Source organism: Oreochromis niloticus, linkage group LG5, assembly GCF_001858045.2.
Source record: "Oreochromis niloticus isolate F11D_XX linkage group LG5, O_niloticus_UMD_NMBU, whole genome shotgun sequence".
Taxonomy (NCBI): domain Eukaryota; kingdom Metazoa; phylum Chordata; class Actinopteri; order Cichliformes; family Cichlidae; genus Oreochromis; species Oreochromis niloticus.
In genome coordinates this window covers 32,995,848-33,014,115 of record NC_031970.2, presented here as the reverse complement: position 1 = coordinate 33,014,115, position 18,268 = coordinate 32,995,848, and the positions used below count along the sequence as shown (strand labels likewise).

Genomic DNA, 18,268 nt, shown 5'->3' with positions numbered 1-18,268 from the left:
AGTTATGTTAGACATAATGTATCTTTTTATCTGGATAATCCACATGATGTCATGGTTTTTTCAGTAAAGGAGGTTTCTTTGATACAAAAGAAAAGGCTCTAAGAAAACTCTTTTCTATTTCTTTTGTTATCCCACTGAATCCCCTCCTAAATCATCCTGCATCCTTTGTTGTGAATGTGTGACTTGTGAAAGAATCATGACTTACCTTCCAGTGGGATGTCAATGGCTGAGGTCGTATGAAAGGCACAAATATAGATGACCACCAACAGCACGGTGGCCAGTCTGGGGCTCCTCAGCAACCTCATAGTGTCGAGATCTCGGATAGTCACAGGAAATTAACGCTCTCCACTTTGTTCTCAGTTCATGACTATGGTGAAGATGCAGTACCTGTAAAGTAGCACAGATGTAGAAGTCCATGAATCCACCCACACGCTGGCAGACAGAAAGGCAAAAAACCCCAAACAAAATAAATCCCCTGTGACTCCAAGCCCGACTGCTCTCTGCTCAGCCAGGCATAACCAGGCACACATTTTCATTCCCATCAACAGGGACTCTGTTCTGAACTAGTTCAAATTTTGGTGTGACAAAGAGAAAAAATATTCACATTAAAGCCTCCTATCATCCAATTTCCCCATGGGGCTCGCATTGTTTTGTAGTCTGCGGAAGTGTGCGGCACAAAGCATATTTCTCAAGCGACAATGGAAAGAAATAAACAAATGAGGGAGCCTGTGGATTTATTAATGCGTGGCAGATGTTCAGCATTACTTTTGGAAAAAGCCAAGATTGAAATCAACATCAAAATTACCATCAAAGTTTGGCCGATTTAATCATCGTGCTGTTTTGATCTGTGCCTGCATGTTTCTGATAACAATGACTCAAAGAGATTACGAATGCGGACAATTTTATCTTTTATTGCAGCAAATACTGTTGCCTGAGGGGTGGGAGACATAAAAAGCATACATAGTTAACAGTCAGACTGAGTAAGCTGTCTGCACTTGCACACCGACAGAGCTGCAAGAGGACAGAGTGCTGGATAATTTTCCATCTAACAGACGAGAGTCTGGACCATAATGAGCGCATGATCGGTCCAGAGCGATGTATGGGAATTCTAATGTTTTGGAGCAGTACTATAAGAAACCTCTGGGGTGTCACTTCATTAGTCGTCCCCATGTTGGCTGTGACCCAGCTCAGCAGGTCATGCTGGAGTAATTAGCTCAGCATCTAACATGCCCCATAACAACAAAACAGAAGACTAATACAGAAACATAAGAGTTTTTGAGAAATCTTAAAGCTGCTGGCCTACAGGGAACTCGGTGACATTCGTGTAAAATAGAAATGTAGTAAAGAGCATCACAAAGCATAAAATCCAGTAATTGCAATTACTGTATTATTAATGTTGCTAAGCAAACCAATTAATGTCAAGGAAAGTATCAGGTGTAGTAGCCAAGATATGAGCGGCACAGTAACTACCACTCAACCAACTGAGCAGTATCTTTAAAAGAACTTGCTCTTTACAACAGCGCTCAAATCCAGCTCACTCTTTTCTTAATCTTCTGGCTGCTTTCTCCAGTTCAATAGGCAACACTGAGGTCAAACTCCTGTTCAAGGAGTGTAATTGAATAATTGACCAGAGGAGGGGAAAAAAGAGTCGATTTCATTCATTGGATGCAGTCGTGCTGTCAGATGGATGTGCACTCTGAACTCTTCAACCATACCTCATGGTAATGGTATTAAGTCTGCCTGAACCAATGTGTGACCTATGCCCCACCCACAAACAGCATCACCAACAAGGTGCTAGGTGGTGTATGTCACATACATCAACCCACTCGATCACAATTTATGTCTATTGGCTATATTTCCAACTGAAGATTTGTGTGTCAAACTCATCCAGGAAACTGCCTTAGGCTTTTCTTTATTTTAGCCTTCCCACACATGGTGTTTTATGATAATCAAACAGATCCAAATTAAAAGCTAGGGGTTTTGTGCTAATTACCTTGTGCATTGTTGGTAAGCCCCACCTGGTTAAGGAGCGAGGGCCAAGGTTACAATTCCCAGAAGAGAATGTGCTTTCTTTATCTTATTGTGTCGGCCAAAATCCTTTACCAACCTAACAACACCTTAGATGGATTACACTTGGTTCAAACTGTGCTTGATCATTTGGCTTCTGATTTAATTTGTTCCCCCCTCGTTAAACATTTATTGAGAACTCACTTGGCCATCTGGCTGAGGGAGGTCCGCTAAGAGCTTAACTGCTGCGAGTGATGAAGTCTGCATTGAACTCACAGGGTATGGTGCCTATTGGAACTATATGATGCACAGGAGAGAGGGCACCACTCTCTCTCAAGCTCGCCTGATTTACAGACCGTGGGCTGCTCTTAATCCCCGCCTCTTTCAGGAGCAATCACACCAGCCAGAGATTGATGAAGCTGGCAGAAGGTTAAAAGCTGCTCGCTGTGGGAAGGCCAGTATGAACCCTAACCTTCCTCAGCCAAGGCTCAGACGGGACAGAAGCGGAGGGGGGGGCACATGGAGGGAAATGGAGGGAAATGGGCCAAGTGGAATCTGCCTGTGCAACTTTAAGGCTCTCTCCGAGTGACAGATTCAGTGCACTCTTCGATAGACTTCCTTGTTGTCAACAAGACCAAATCATTTTTGATTACTTATCCATTTAATACAAAGGCACTTGTGATAGCATCATTAATGTCTTGCCATTCTCTTACTTTCCCAAATTATGCCATTGATGTATTAGGGCTAAAAAGGGGGCGGGGGGTGTCCTGTTTTCACATTCTCAAAAAAAGGAAACCACTGTGTTTTCATAATAACACAAGTTAATAATCTTTGGGCTTAGGGATTTAGTCAATGGAGAACTCAGAGAAATTAACTTGGGCAGTGGAGAGAGAGAATTTTTCACTATCTGTTGACATTACATCGACTACAAGAATAAATCAAAGTATAAGTGGAACATTAATCAATTAAAAATAAATCAGCCTTTTTTTTATTAGCAAAGAAAAGTGGGGATAAAGCCTGTAACTTCCAAGTGATCTACTAATTATATTCTTGATTTATATTGTGATGTACAAAACAGCAATCAACTATCAACATGTAAGAGTCTAAAATAAAGTCTACAAATTCCTGAACAACCGTCCACAGCCAAACACTGCGAGTCTAATTGCTGGTTCCTGGGACTGTGCTTTGTCTCTCTGTGCAGTGTTTGGTGGTAATGTTCCAGGTTATAAATTTAGGTTCCTGTCTTTGTAAGCCCCATTTTTAAACAGTCTGATCCACTGAGCATGCAAGCCGGGCCATAAATAGCCACAGTAGCTTCATCCGTTTTATCCCAGACACCTTATTTACCTTATTTCTCCCAGACAGTCCTTTACTCTTAAGGTAACCGTGGGCCTGAGAGACTCTGCAAAAAGAAAAAGTTTTCCTGGAAAAAGCTCTCGTCTCTCCTTTCTCTTTGACTACCAGAACATGTGCTCTGTCGGTTGATTAAACCTTTGTTGTTTTGAGGGAAGTGTTCTGTCAGCTCATACTGTGAAAAAAGTAATAGATTTTTTTAGAGATGTGCTTTTCTGTTATATGCTTTATCTAATGTGCTGTGTTCCCTCTTTTTTAATGCCACTCAGAATTAAATGTAAGACCAACTTCACAACAACAAAAACAGAAAACAAAAACTACATCATTTATTCTGTGTTAGCTTCACCCATTTGCATTTGTTGAGCTAGTTGATGCTTGTGTTTTAAAGGTGTTGTCGGTCTTTTTTTGTAGTTATTTAATAGAAAAAATATTCATCTTCCACACCTCAAGCATCATCAAGGCTCTAACATACATGCATAAATGTGCTTATTTATTCCAAATAATATGGCGGTTATTGTAAGCAGATTAGACATGTGCTAATATTAACATTGTGCCAGCTGATTGTAGGCTTGAGTGTCCTAAAAATCATATATTCTCTCTGATAAAAAGTTTGATTACACCGTCACATTGTAATGGAATATATTAACTGACACTATTAACTAAGTGCCAGTACAACAATGCTAGATCAAACCCACTTACACTAGCGCCAGTTAACAGCAGCTAACAGAAGCAGCGCTTACTGACAGAAATGTTCCTCAACGATTTACCTCAGTATCGCTTTCATCACACGACAGTGAGCTTCACTGGCTTGTATCAGGCTCCTTTCAAGAGGTTTTACAGCCTCGTCCAGAGTAAATAGGTGTGAACAAAAACTGAAGTAACAGCTGACTGCACTCACTACAGATGAACAGCAGCCAGAGTTATTTGTCCTACAGGATTATGCAGTTGACTATTGACATCTAGTGGTGAGATTTTACATACTCTAACAACAGATATATCCTTGTTCGTGAGCTAATTTAATTTTGCTGATATAGGCTTTCATGTCAAAAATGTGTTTACATGTTGGACTGCAATATTTTCCACTGTACCCAATTTTACACTTCACACAAAATACAGCATACTTCATAAACACCTTGACTGAATTTGTGCTTCTTCACGTCATTGTGAGTAATACCCACAGCACGTGTTCTCAGCTAAAATAAATGCACATCATTTTCATCATATTCAAAGATACCAATAGGCTCTTAAGTAGCAGTTTAAGGCTAAGTACCTTCAAGATGCAGACTGGAGCAGGCAGGGATTTAACTGCTATTTGCCATCATTACTGAAGAAATGATTATGAAAAAAGATTTTAAAATTCTGAATCGCTACGTCTGATAAAATCCTAAAATCCTACTGCCCACGTTTTAGCATTTTTAAGACATTTGAAAGACTGACTTACAAATTAACTGTCAGTTCAAATTAAGGCCTTATTTTTACATGAATGAATTCAGTGCCTTTTAACTTCTTGGCATTGATTCCAAGAGCTTTACTGCTTTTCTTCACACTCTAGTACTGTTTACTGTATCACTGCGCAGCCTTTTACTTAAGGAAACAATTCTGGCACGCCTTCACAGTACAACTGGCAGGATCTGTCTATCGGTTTCTTGACTCCTATAGTTTAGCCATCTGCTCTAGCTTAACACCCAAACTTTAAGCCATAAACATGTACTAACAGATCATATAAAAGGATCAGACAATGTAAGGAAGTATTTCAAGGAAAAATACCACACTAGCAAGTTGTTTCGGGAGCATTCTTCACACTTGCGAACACGTTGTTTGGTAACAGGGTGGGGTCCAAGCAGGGCCATACAAAGTTCACTACAGTAGGCCCTTGAGCTGGCACCATCTGCTCCTTTCAAACACAAAGACAACAGGCAGAGAAGTGTGGGTCTACTGTAGTCTAATGTGCAAGCCTGTAATAGGATTAAGCAGATCCTCGTCTTGTCAGACTGGATTAAAATATCCCGCGTGCTAAAGACCTGCGATGGGAAGACAGCAGCTCCGCACGCCCCTCTCACAGGCTTGATAATGCCTCCACTCTGATTCCCATTTGATCATTCAAGAACAATTAAAACAATGGACCAGCTGATTAACACTAAGCTGCAATTGACTTGCTTTGCTTCTGATGTGTCTAATGAGTTGTTTTTCAGCCATTTTGTTCCTCTTTTTTCCAATCAGTTACTCATTTGGCATGTGATTCACACACGCTGCCTGGATCAGGGTGGAAAAATAAAGCTTGTAACTGGTTTTTTTGGTTTTTTTATGTCGAAATTAATTTTCCTGTGTTTAGACATTTTGTCTTACCCATTTACTCCTCTGAATTTAGATAGGATTCTAACCTTTTGGCAATTATAATCCTTATCAGTAGTTTTCTACAAGCTCGACCATGCAATTCATCTGATATCAAAATATTAGAAAAAAGAAAACAGGAACAAGATGATAAATGAGTATAGGAAGCAATAAGCGATAACATGCTTGACTAATTGAGATCTGGCTTTACAGCACTTCAGAAAGCAAGACTGTTCAATTACCACACCATTAATATTTCAGGGATCTCTAGCCTTCGGATGCTGAGAGCACTGGGAGCGCTGTGGTGACAGGATGAGGATGGAAGAGGCTGTGGATGAGAAATGAGAAGAGATCCTCAGGTGTAAAGGAAATAGAGTGGGTGTACTGATGAGCTGAGGGGTTTGTGACCTCTGTGTTGTGTATGAACTAATGAAGAAAGGCCTTCGTAACCTGGATGAACTCTCACTACCTGAGAGAGGCAGATATACTACATACACACTGCAGTGAATCTGCAACTGCAGCAAGACGATCATGTGACCAGCTGGAAGTATGAGAATGTATGTTGTAGTTCATTAGACAAAAGAGAGAACAAACAACTGAAGAGCTCTTCAATCACTAGAAGTTTTCATCTTGTCAGTAATGTTTCTGTTCTATTCTTTACAAATACAAGTACACAACATCTTTCCCTTCAGCAGTGTGTCTCAGTAAAGTCTGCGTGTAATATTAAGAAACAGGACTGAAACATGTACAGACAAACCCTCATCATATATGGTAGCCACTAACTCTTACTTCTGCTCTGAATTATGAGTTTTAATTATCATCTGTTGCATAATTCATATGCCTAATGAAAACACTTGGATGGATCGCCAAAGCATGTCACATGACATGGTAATAAATCATCCAGGATGTATGTGCCATGCTTTGAGAGCCCTCACTCTGAACCTGTTAATATGTTTAAAGCTAAAGGAAGGTTTGCACTGCACCTGTCTGCATCACAGCTTACAGCTTTTTTCATTTTCTCTCTGATCTGCTCTCTTTGAAGTCCCACAGGAGTGGCCCTTGCCCAGGACAATAATCACATTAGCGTGTGATCCTCGCTGAGTAGCCCGGCAAAGAGATGAAATTCGCAAGTTGGACTGCGGGCATTGGAGTATTATTTTGTGCTCCACTCCACATTCATTCATGTACTCTGACTGATGCTGGCAATTTCCCCAGATGAAACTGTGCCACAGCAGGACATGATCGATGGCTCTCATATCCCAAATCCTTACCTCCATCAGACCCTGTGAGCAATTTATTTCTGCCAACAACCAAGAAATTCGGATGTCCCTACAGGTGTTGGGAAAACCTGTTTTTTCCAGAAATATCTTTTCGCACTCGGTCCATTTTTAATCCCTTCAGGTGTCTCATACACATGCAGTCCAAGTGATCATTTCAGCCTGTGAAATGAGAGGCTCTCTGCTTGCTGAAATTCCTCATTTGAATTTCCTGTTCCGTGCTAGAGCTGAGCATCTGGACAGTGTTACCCTGGCTAAGCTTTTTGACACATCTGTCGGATGTGTGGCCTCACTCCCTCGCCCCTCTGTCGCTTATTAGGGTCGTACAGAGTTTATCTTGTGACAAATGGAACGGTGAAAACTACAGTCTAAAGATTTACAGTGTTTAAACACAACAAGGCAAAATCTCAGTGTTTATATTAGCTGCTCTCCAGCTGTAAATGCAAATCAAAAAGTAATCTAATATGTCAGCTATCAACAGCAATTTTCAAACAGCTACATGAGGGATTGGCTAAAACATGTTTCCAGTTGTTAAAAGAAATGCTTCCAGTTTTTTTTTACTCACTGTACAAATTCAACAACCTCAAAACATCTAGACATGAAGGAAGACACAGGAAGCTTCTTCTTTAAAGGGAACAGTTCCAAACATTCAGTGCAGTTTCATTACAGCCTGCTTTTGGCACACTTCTTTTAAAGCACTTAACCGATGAAATCGAGATGCTTCCAAGAACGCTATCTTTGAGTAGATGAATGGATGAGCACATAAAACTAATGTGAGGTCTGCAGTGATGCACCTTGAGGTCAGCTGAAAAAGTCAACACCTTAATTGCTTCGTGCAAGTTTGATGTAAATATATCTTGGCAAGAAGCAAAGGACAGGAAGAAGAACGAATGTGGACAGAGTCTGGATTTGTTTAGCGAGTTCCTTGGAAATCATCCTGACAGAGTGTACTGCATGCTGCTGCTTTAACTCCATACGTCGGAGAGAAATGGCAAAGAAAAATGGCAATAAAGCCTAATTACACTATCAGTAGTGCTGTGCAGTGTATGTACCCATACACCTGTTATAAGTTCAAGAATAATGTTAATGCCCAATTGGAGTTTATTTCAAAGCCGCTGTGAAAACATTAATTATAACAAATCATAAAACGTTTGCTTAAAAACAGTGATAGATGAGCACTGACAGAAGGATCGTCTGTTGTAAACATATTAAGCTGCTACAACTGTGAAAACACCTATATGTAGGCAAGAGCCTTCCACCTTAAGAACATGGACTTTTTAGCCACTGTGGTCCTCATGACCACAACAAGGAGTGACAGTTAATTTACTGAAATCAGTCATAAAGCACTGAGACCGGCCCAGGATTCAGTTTAGCGGTGATCCAAATAAGAGCAGGGCGATATGACCAAAAATATTTATCACGATACACATTTGAAAATTTGCGATAACGATATAACTGACGATATAATTGACACTAGACAAAATACTTTACAACTCCACAACTATATTAGTGCAAAAAACCCCATCAATGTATTTTCACTTAAACAAGCAGCTGTTTTTTATGTGCATTAAAGTTATATAAAAATGTAACAGTGCAAATTCCTTGCTGACAGTTTAACCAAAAAGCATTTCCAGTGGAAATTGGCCGACATATCCTCAGCATAACCATGTAGAATATCCACAAAACTTAAAAAGAGGTTATAAACACACAATACGGTAATATTATGTTGAAGCACAGTACGTATCACTCCGCGAGGCTCCTGCCTACGATAGCCGTAATGCTCCGACAATCCATCAAGCGGTGCGGGTTCGTAGCTTAGCAAAGTCGTACTAAAACATTTGACAGATTTTCGAGCGCCGTGTACCACATAAAATCGTTTCGAGGTCAGTAAACACAACCAGAATTCATACATAAGGCACACGGGATTATAATAGGCACTGTCGATTTTCAGAAAAATCAAAGGATTGATTTTAAGTGTGCCGTATTTTCCAAACAACACGGTAATAACGACAGCCCGCTAGCATGCACTACCAAAAATAGTGCTTTGTTGTGTATCTGACGGACGAAAGCTAAACCAGTTCCACACCACTGAAGTTGCAGCATTTTTACAAACCAATTCTGGTTCATCCGTTTCATTCAACGATCCGCTTTCGCCCTTCTCATTCTGCGTCGCCGCCATGTGCGTATGTAAACATAGGCACTGCGCATGCGCGTTTCACCCATATTCTATCGCGATATTTCATTTTCCTATCGTTGCCCAAAATTAAACCGGTATTACCGTGAACGGTATGATATAGCCCAGCCCTAATCCAAATGTACCATCCACGAGTCAAAATAAAGTCCCAGTTCATGCCAAATCATGATGATGTCTCTCTGCCTCTTCTCATCACTGCAGAGTAGATCCAGACTGTCAAAATGCAATCTAGTTTCCAACTGTGAGTCAGACTAAACACACTTAGTGAGGATCTGGAAAGACAGTATGTGTTTGCACACTAATTTGTGAGTGTGTGTGTGTGAGAGAAAGAGGGAGATGTACTCTTCTAAAGTCAATTTAAGCATCCAAATACTGAGTAAATACAGATATGGTTATTGCTTAAATCTTCTATTTAACAGAATCAAATATATCAATATCTTTGTTGTTCCAGTCAGCAGAGTAAATCCTGAGCATTCTTCTATGAACTGTGAACACCGGAAAAACATGACCTTTAAGGAAAGTCATCCTAATCGCCTTGATTCATTCAGTGGGGTAAAATGACTGTTTTATTCCACATTATTTTTATTTTTACTTTTTTGTTGAGTCTCATAGTCCTATTTTGTTTCTTCATTTAGTCAACATAAGGTCAAGTTAGATTTATAGTAAAAACTACACTGAAACATTGTTACACAATCCTTACAAAGACATAAAGTGCCAAATTCACACATATCTAGACAATACTTTTAATTTGTCACATAATATGTCTCCAATTACTTAAACTATGGGCACTTAGTTCCATAATAAATATGATAATAATCATTAATGTATTAGACATCTGACTAAATGAGACCAGAAGGAACAATTACCTACTCTTTAACATTTCATTTTTCTTATGACAGTTGTAGCACAACGTAATTAGTCACGGAGATGATTTGGCATTGGTTTAGTATTTCAAAATCTATTGCATAAAAAACAAGGGAAAATCTTTTGGAAGTGAATATTGTGACTTATTATTGCAGGGTTTTTACTATACAATATAAAGCACCTTTAGGCGACTGTTTTGTGATTTGGTGCTATATAAATAGAACTGAATTGAAATGAAAAGTAACTGTAACGACTGGTTTTCCTCCATATGATACATCGCCTGCTCTTTACCTAAAGTGTATTATATTTAGAAAATGCAAGAAGGCAACCAAAGGTACCAGCGTCTGTTTTATCCTTTAAATATTTTAAAATGTGAATTAAAAAGCAGTTGTTTTTTCTTTATGGCCTTTGCTTTTGTGGAAGCCTGCACACTGAAAGGCCAGAATATGAACCTGAATGTGCTGCAACAGCTTTACTGACATCCTTATATTATCTAGGGTACTTACAAGCTTTCACTTGATTTTCGGCACTGGTGCCCATGGGAAGGGTAACAATTCCGTTATAGGTAATAACATTCCCAATAAAAAGAAAGCATGACAGGAAAACTCTGAGTTCAGCTGAAAAAGAAGAACGAAAACACAGAGGGTGCTGAGCCCAGTCTACTGTTGTGTCACAGAAGCCGGTGGTGAACACGCACAGAGCCGCTGCAGTCATACATGTTGCCAAAGCCTCCAGCTTGGCAAATGCACTCATTAAGCCACTGACAATCATTCCCACAAAGCCTGATCTAAAGGCTATTCAGAGGAGAGTGGAGGAATGCAAGTTCCATCTCGCCCCTCCACCTCCCTTCAGCATGAGCAGAGACGTCTGCACCTGAAGGCTCGATAAAATGTGTTAATTTGCAATGGCCAGCTGAAGAAAAAAATATGAACAGTAAGCAGGGTGGGAGTGCCGATCACCCGCTGTGTGAAAATCTGTTGAGCTTTGCTCTTGCTCCAATCTTCTTCTGTCAGCCAACGACAATCTACTTAATTGTTAATACCGCTGAAGATTGTCGCCCAGCATTAGCCATTGTTGGAGCTTTTAAAGCATGCTCCCATGGCTTATCTCCTCACAGTAAGCAGTGGAAAAGCCACTGGGTTTTTTTTTTTGTTGTTGTTTTTTAATTTGTCTTTAATTCAAGTGGACCTGATTGTTTCACACTGGTGAACAGGAACTTCACGACCATACAGACAGACTTGAGTGGAGGGTGGGTGACACGTCTGGGGAAATCATAGTGTGCAGAGAGCGCTGAGACTGTTGATAAGAGTCCTCTACCAAACCATTCTCTCTCTCTCATAACACATGAAGGGGGAAGGGAGGACTCCCAGTCTGGATGATGTATGGTGTGGACCTTAGTCAAAGACTTGGGTTTTAACTGGGAGAAAAGCAGAAAATGAAAGGGGGGAGGAGGGTCATGCTTGAATTATGCTGATGCAGGTCGTAACCACGGTAAAGGCATTGTTGCTTGACAGAACTTGATGGCGCTAATGACAAGGTTGTTATCACTCGGGCCTCACAAATGCTGACAGTAAACTAAACTAGTGAGGATTGTATACAAGTATAAGATGGAGCAGATACAGCAGGGGTTTGTGCATGTGTATTACTAGTCCTGTGGCCTGCCTGGCCTAAGCTGACCCCCCACCAGGCTTCAAGACCAGGGGATTTTTTTTTTTGTACATGAAAGCTAGAAACTAGCTAATGTATCTTATTGGTCTGTTGCAATTTTTAAAAAAAGATGTTTCATGCACATGTTAAATGAATGTTATACATAAAGCACTTGGAAACAGAAAGAAATGCATGGGTGAATGAGACATGTTATATAGAGTGAATGGTAAATAGAACCAGTCCATTTACCATTCACTTACATCCATTAGTTACTGATTATTTTAGTCCAGAGCATTCTTTGCTGTATGAGAACTATATAGCCAATTAATGGGAAACAAACTCCTCAGTGACTCTTTTTTCTCTTCAGCTATTAGAATTATATCAGGTTGGCAGTGTTACTTTTATTATGTGTGACATTAAATTGCCTCCCAGTGCTGGCCTTTTCACAACTGTCAAAAACCTCTGTGGCAGAGGTTTTTTTTGTTTGTTTGTTTGTTTTGGGGTTTTTTTTTTTTATCTAGTTTGAGGTCTTTATTCAGCAAACTGCTTTTAAAATGCAAACCTGATGAAGGAAATGCTGATGCTGGAGCTTGAGATTCAGAACTACCACTTGGAGGGGGGGTTACGGGGGGACACTAGTCTTTTCATAATGAGTGGAGCCAGCCAAAGTCAGTAACTGAGAACACTCACACGCCTTTGCAACGCCAGCGCCAGGCCCTCAGAGCCCCTTAACACTCTTTGAGCTACAACAGGATGGAGCTTCCATTATGGCCACACAAACAGAGGGAAGCCTTATGAACTTTGCACAAATGCTTAGTGCTCCGGGGCTGGGCAGCTCTGGAAGCTGTGTGAGATGGGTAGGTACCGGGGCGAGCTGCCAGTTCCGAAAAGCTTAGTGTTCATGCACTCGGGCCAGACAAACCTGACATTGTCCCGGGCACTGCCCCGGGGAAAGCCTCTTCCCCTTTCTCTCTGCCGCTCCGGCTCATTCACACTTTGAGCTCAGTTGATTCACTGATTTGGACGGAGGCAAGAAGGCAAACATTTATTCACATTGTGAACCAAGCCGAGGAGAAAGTGTAAGCACATCAGTCACTCAGTAAACTCTCATAAATATAGCTGGCTTATTTTCTGCCCTCGCCGTGCTTCACGGGCCACCTGATGTGTCGCTTGTCAGTCGCTCTCACTTCACAAGGGAGGGACTTATTCACAAATTGAATTTAAAATTAGATAATCTGCTGTCTTCTAGCAGTTAGTGTTTACCAGGGCTTTAATGTATGACTCATTTCTTATCTGCTTCAAACAGCAATCGGTAAATGCTATCTGACCACTACATGATGGAAGACTACAGCCATGTCATGTCTCCAGAATTAAAATGCAGCTCTCTTTACATGCTGCCTGATGAGCAAGGTTTAAAGAGAGAAAAGCAGGAACATTTAAAACTAGAACCACATCGCTCCCCCATTGGCTGCTCTGAGAGCAGGAGGAAAATGCAGGTGGTTACACTTACCGTTCATAGCCCCGCTAAAACCTCAAAATGTAGCTATGGGTTTGCAAAGCAGGTGCTTATTGGTACCTAGAAATTACCTTCGAACTGACTGGATATGATAAATGCTGCAGCACTAAATGGAGTTTTGAAAAAAATGAGTTAAGGCAGAGCCATCAATATCCCTGAAGGACAAGCAGATTGCTGAGAAAGCACGAAGACCGATTTGCACTTTTCTCACCATTTGGCAAATGTGTTTGCGTCACACGGAGTGGGGCTTTTAATTGAACTTTGGGCCCACAGCCCATTTTACCAAAAACTCGTCTGTTAGTCAGTCTGTCAAAAACGGTCAATAAGCCTCTAACCTGGCACTCCCAGATAGACGCAGGCCAGCCTGCCTTTGGCTGATACCAACTTCTGTATTCTCGGCAGATTCTCTGAATCAATGTGACAGCCAGCGCGTCTTTTTGTATGGGTTTTCGTATAGGTTGTCATGGCAATGGGTGCCCCTATCTTCATACTGATCACTTATGCATTGAAAGTTTTCCTGGGTTGATGCATTGTGTAGCGGCTTACTGCAGCAGGCTACATGCTTCTGTGCTTATCTCAGGTCACAGTCTGGGAATGGCATCACAAACAAGTTGCGACTCTATTTGAACTCAGCAAGACGCCGTGCGTTATTGCCAGAGATGTGACTGGTACTGTTTACGACCTGTGACTGCAAATGGAAAACAGACGAAATTCCAGCAATGAAATTACCCACATTTATTTATTATTCCCCATTATCTGTGGCACTTTAATAGGCCCCACTCAATTATTTCCAGATCTGTGGTGACAGCTGATTTATTTGGAGCGGTGCACTACAGAGACACTGATCAAGAAATATCTTTTTTTTTTTTAAATAACAGAGGTGGGGCCTCACTTATACTGTGACTTTTGTTGTTTTTTAACTGCACTACATTTTTTATATTGTAATAGCTTAAGAAGTGTCTGCAAGCAAGTGATAAGTGGTTCCAGGTCATTCCAGTTAAGTAAAACAGAAAAGTCATACAGCAGGAGATTTAAGGGAGAGCAGAGAGCAGGCCAGAGAGGACAGGAGAGAGAGGGGCAGTACCAGACTGTTATCCAGCTCTCTCAGCCAGACTGCCGGCCATCAGAGCATCACAGATGGTGCGCTCTGCGATCGTGGCAGTGATCAGGGGATCTCTACTCCTGATTAGCACACCTACTGAACACAATGTGCACAACGTCTGTTCCATCTCTAGCTGCATGAGACAGTAAGGAAGGAAGCACAACAAACAGTGCAAAACATAATGTTCGATATTCTTGAGTCAAATAATTAATTAAACAGTCATTAGTATTTGCAGAACAACTTCATTCCGGTGAACCCACGCCTTTTGACAGTGCCTGGAAATAACCATAAATACTTATTGGAGTTGCACAGGTAGATTATTTTCTACTGTATCTGTAGTATCAATCCAATATTGGCATTATAGCAAATAAAAACATTCCTGATCCCAGAGGCCGATATTTATCTATTGTGTTATGTCAGTTTTTGATAAGAAAGATTTATTTGATTCACCAGGAGACTAAAAGTAACTATGCAAAGAAAATATTTGTCTGCTATCAGCCAATGTTGATACCAACAGTGTGTATTTTAAAGTCATAACAATCAACATGTTTAACCAATAATACAGTAGGTAGCCCCAAATTAACTGTTGAGCTTATTATATTAGGGCTGGGTAGTTAATTGCATTTTAATTTCAGTTACAAATTTGGCTTCCAGCAATTACGAAAACAAGATAACAGACATAAAATGATTCATTCTTTTCTGCTGCAGAGCACTTGTTTGGTACACCCTTTACAGCAGTGCACTTTTGCTCCTCCCAAAAAGCCCAAAATATAGTTCAGCTGTAGCCACGATGATGAAAGGAGAACCTTTATTCAATAAGATCTATCTAAAAGAAGTCAAAGGTTTCAATAGGTGACTGCGTGAGAGATCGTTAACAGCTCTGGCTCTGCGCTCGTCTTCAATGATGTGCAACCAAGGTGTTGGAAACCAAAATGTTTGTTTGCTGTAGGCTCCCCATCGCTTACCCTGCAGATATCATCCAAGTCAAGCTTGCTGCTGTGTGTACCTCTCATTGCCCTGTCTGCACCCGCAGACATCCTGCAGCTGAGGCAGTGAGCAGTTACATGGTGTGACAGGCTTTATCATCAAAAACACCCAAAGTCTGGGCTTATTGTCCTACTACATGACCCAATGTCCCTTACATCCAAATCTTTTTTATCCACATTTATTTATGTAACTTTTAATAGTCCATGAAATTGTCCATCCATCCATCTGTTATTTTAAATAGGCTATATTAAAATGTTGAGGAAATTGTCTGTAAAAAGACACATTTGTAGTTCAGTGAAACCTATAATTAATTCATGCACAACAAAAGCAGACCAAACTCTGGACAAAAGCAGCCACTCTCTTCTAGATTCCTACCTTCTCTCCTGTAGACAAGTTCAGATGAAGCACCCACTTGGAACTCAATTTAATCATGTTTCCCCCCACAGAATCAATAAGCTATTTCCTCCCCAGGTTACATTTAGCAATGGAGAAGGCCTCTGTGCCACAACTATGTAGAGTGTGTACACAGCTGACAGAGAATGCAGTGGCAAACAGAAGCTTGAAAATGAATTCATTAAGATAAACGCGGTGTCTCTCAGTGAAATGTGTAGGCATGGTAACCAGGCTTGGATCTGCTTTGAGATACACCCTCAATGTAGAGCCTTCCAAACACTTGAAGGTATCACCACACGCACACACACACACACTGTGCACAAAATTACACAAGTGCACAGACTAGCCTGAATCAAATCCTCTTCCCAAGAGAGGGTGGATAAGCTGTAATTTAATGGAAAGATCCTGCAGCCAGGAAGTTAAATGAGAAGATGATCATCTCCATCACCAGCAGCCCACCTGTCAGCAGAAACACTCAAAGCACCGGCAATGTCTACTCCTCAAAATTATTATGCCAACAAGTAGGATTAATTATTTCCAGAAAACAGGCTTTTTTCCGCCTATAGTCCTATGACAAGAGAAAGGGGGGCAGATAACTTAGTCACATGCCGTCTCATAATAAGCCGCAAGGATCTAATAGCCCTTTAAGGAGTGTCCCGCTGGTCCCCTCTTCATACACACACCTCGAGGTCAGCCCTTCAGGACTGCTGAGGCAGAGCGACCCGTCACGCTACACAGCTAATCCCGCAGTGGAAAATGTCGGTGGGCTGCGTCTCGCATGGACACACAACGAGAGAGAGACGAGGAGGCAAGACCAATATTTGAGACGAATTAAAGATGTGTCTGTGGAGGGCTGATGGGGTTTAAAGGACGAGGCCTCATCCGTGTGTGTTGTTGGACAGACATGCTCATCAATAGGCCGTCTGCACAACTTTTCAAGCCTCATCCTCGCGGCCATTCACAGAGGAGAATAAGGAGCACCACTTCAGTGTGTGTGTGGGCTGACAGTATTGTCTAGATGTTACTCGCCTTAGCAACAGCAGGAAATCCTTGGATATTTATTTGAGATATGTCACCCAAAAGACCACATATTTCTTAGCTTTTTCTTTCTTTTTTCAAAAGTTTTAGACCACAGGAAGCCTACAGTGGTGGGAACCTAGCATGCCCATTCTTCTCAGAGACTCTCCTGATAGCCAATTAGCCAACGTCAGGTGTAGTAGCCCACGGGCACAATTTCACAAAGTACACCAGAAACAGTATTACCATGCAAATATCCCCACTGGCTCCATTTGATAAATTGTTCTTATCAGTGTCTAGTTATAATTTTTTATGCTTTATGTGTTCCAGGCATATCGAGCACAGCACATGATACTTGTCTCAGGTTAGTAGTGACTTATAAAATCTCAAATCAAAAAAATTATTCACTCTGTCTAGAAGGGCCAGTTGAGAAAGTGCAAAAACCTGACATTACGCCATTATTGCCTATAGCTTAATAAATTGCAGTGTACCTGCAAAATTTATAGATGTGCATAAAGCAGCACCTGCTGGCTTGGAGCAAACAGGCAGTTTCCTCATTCGATGTAAAATGGAACGGCCAATAAAAATATCAGGTTTGAGTCCTTGTGTTACCATTTAAGTGCACCGCTGGTAAAGTGGAATGACATCACTGTGGAGAAACCCATAGAACAGGAACTGTAACCATAGCACAATGTGTGTACGCAGCAATATCTACCCAACATCAAACAGCCATGACAGATATAGAGTGTGTCTCCAAATCAAGAGCTTAAAGCTCTCAGTGGTTCTAAGAGCTGCTGCCACATGAAAAGGATGCTTGAACAAATGAAACAAATGCCTGTTTCAAACTGAAACATGAGGCACACCCAGAAAGTTATCTTTTCACAACTTGAAAGGACACACGGGGCATTTAAAAAATCTAGTGAAAGGGGCTTTTGGAATTGGTGCCTTTGTCAGGCTAACATCAAAAGCTATGCCTGAAGACAGAATATCCTTTTGTGTTTTTGCACATGTGGGTGGAGGTCTTCTGTTTGTTGTACTAAAAGTCATACAGAGGAGACAGTGCTGTTTTTTGCTTTGTTTTTTTCCACACAGGCCTTTAATATTATGCCAATTTCTAACTCTACAGTTATAAAAATTGAAATTTTCCACTAGAATGGCAAAATAAAGATTGCTGGTTTGATTTACTCACACATCTGTAAGGCGCACCATTTTTACATGGTAATTTAAAGAAGTATTATAAATCAGATGATGCTACCTGTTTTTTTTATATAATTAATAAAAAAACATCTTTTTTGCTGACTAAAAAAAAGCACTGTTTACTCACTATTACACAGAATTGTCCATGTAATTACCTTTTCTTAAGTTAAACTGTAGTATAACTTTTTTATTGTATGTCATATAAAGGCAAGAACCTGTATGTATTCTAAAACACTAATACTGATTTTTTTTAAACTGTTTAGCCAATAGAAAATAAGGACACTTATCCGTTTTCTCAGTGTTTTGGTTTCGTTTATTTTTTGCTGTTTTTTTACAGAGTGACGCTGAACTTTGTGGGAGGCATTAACAGCACCATCCGCAGG

The 18,268-nt window shown here is 40.7% G+C and overlaps 1 protein-coding gene across 6 annotated transcripts in view; it reads right to left on the bottom strand.

Moving 5' to 3' along the window:
- Positions 1-18,268, bottom strand: part of chl1b (cell adhesion molecule L1-like b) — a 70,435-nt gene that overhangs the window by 33,555 nt on the left and 18,612 nt on the right. For all 6 annotated transcript variants that reach the window (XM_019358605.2, XM_025907482.1, XM_025907483.1 and 3 more), the window contains one exon: positions 206-387. In XM_019358605.2, the coding sequence (XP_019214150.1) occupies positions 206-305 (100 nt within the window). In that variant the 5' untranslated portion in view covers positions 306-387. The remainder of the gene's footprint in view (positions 1-205; positions 388-18,268) is intronic.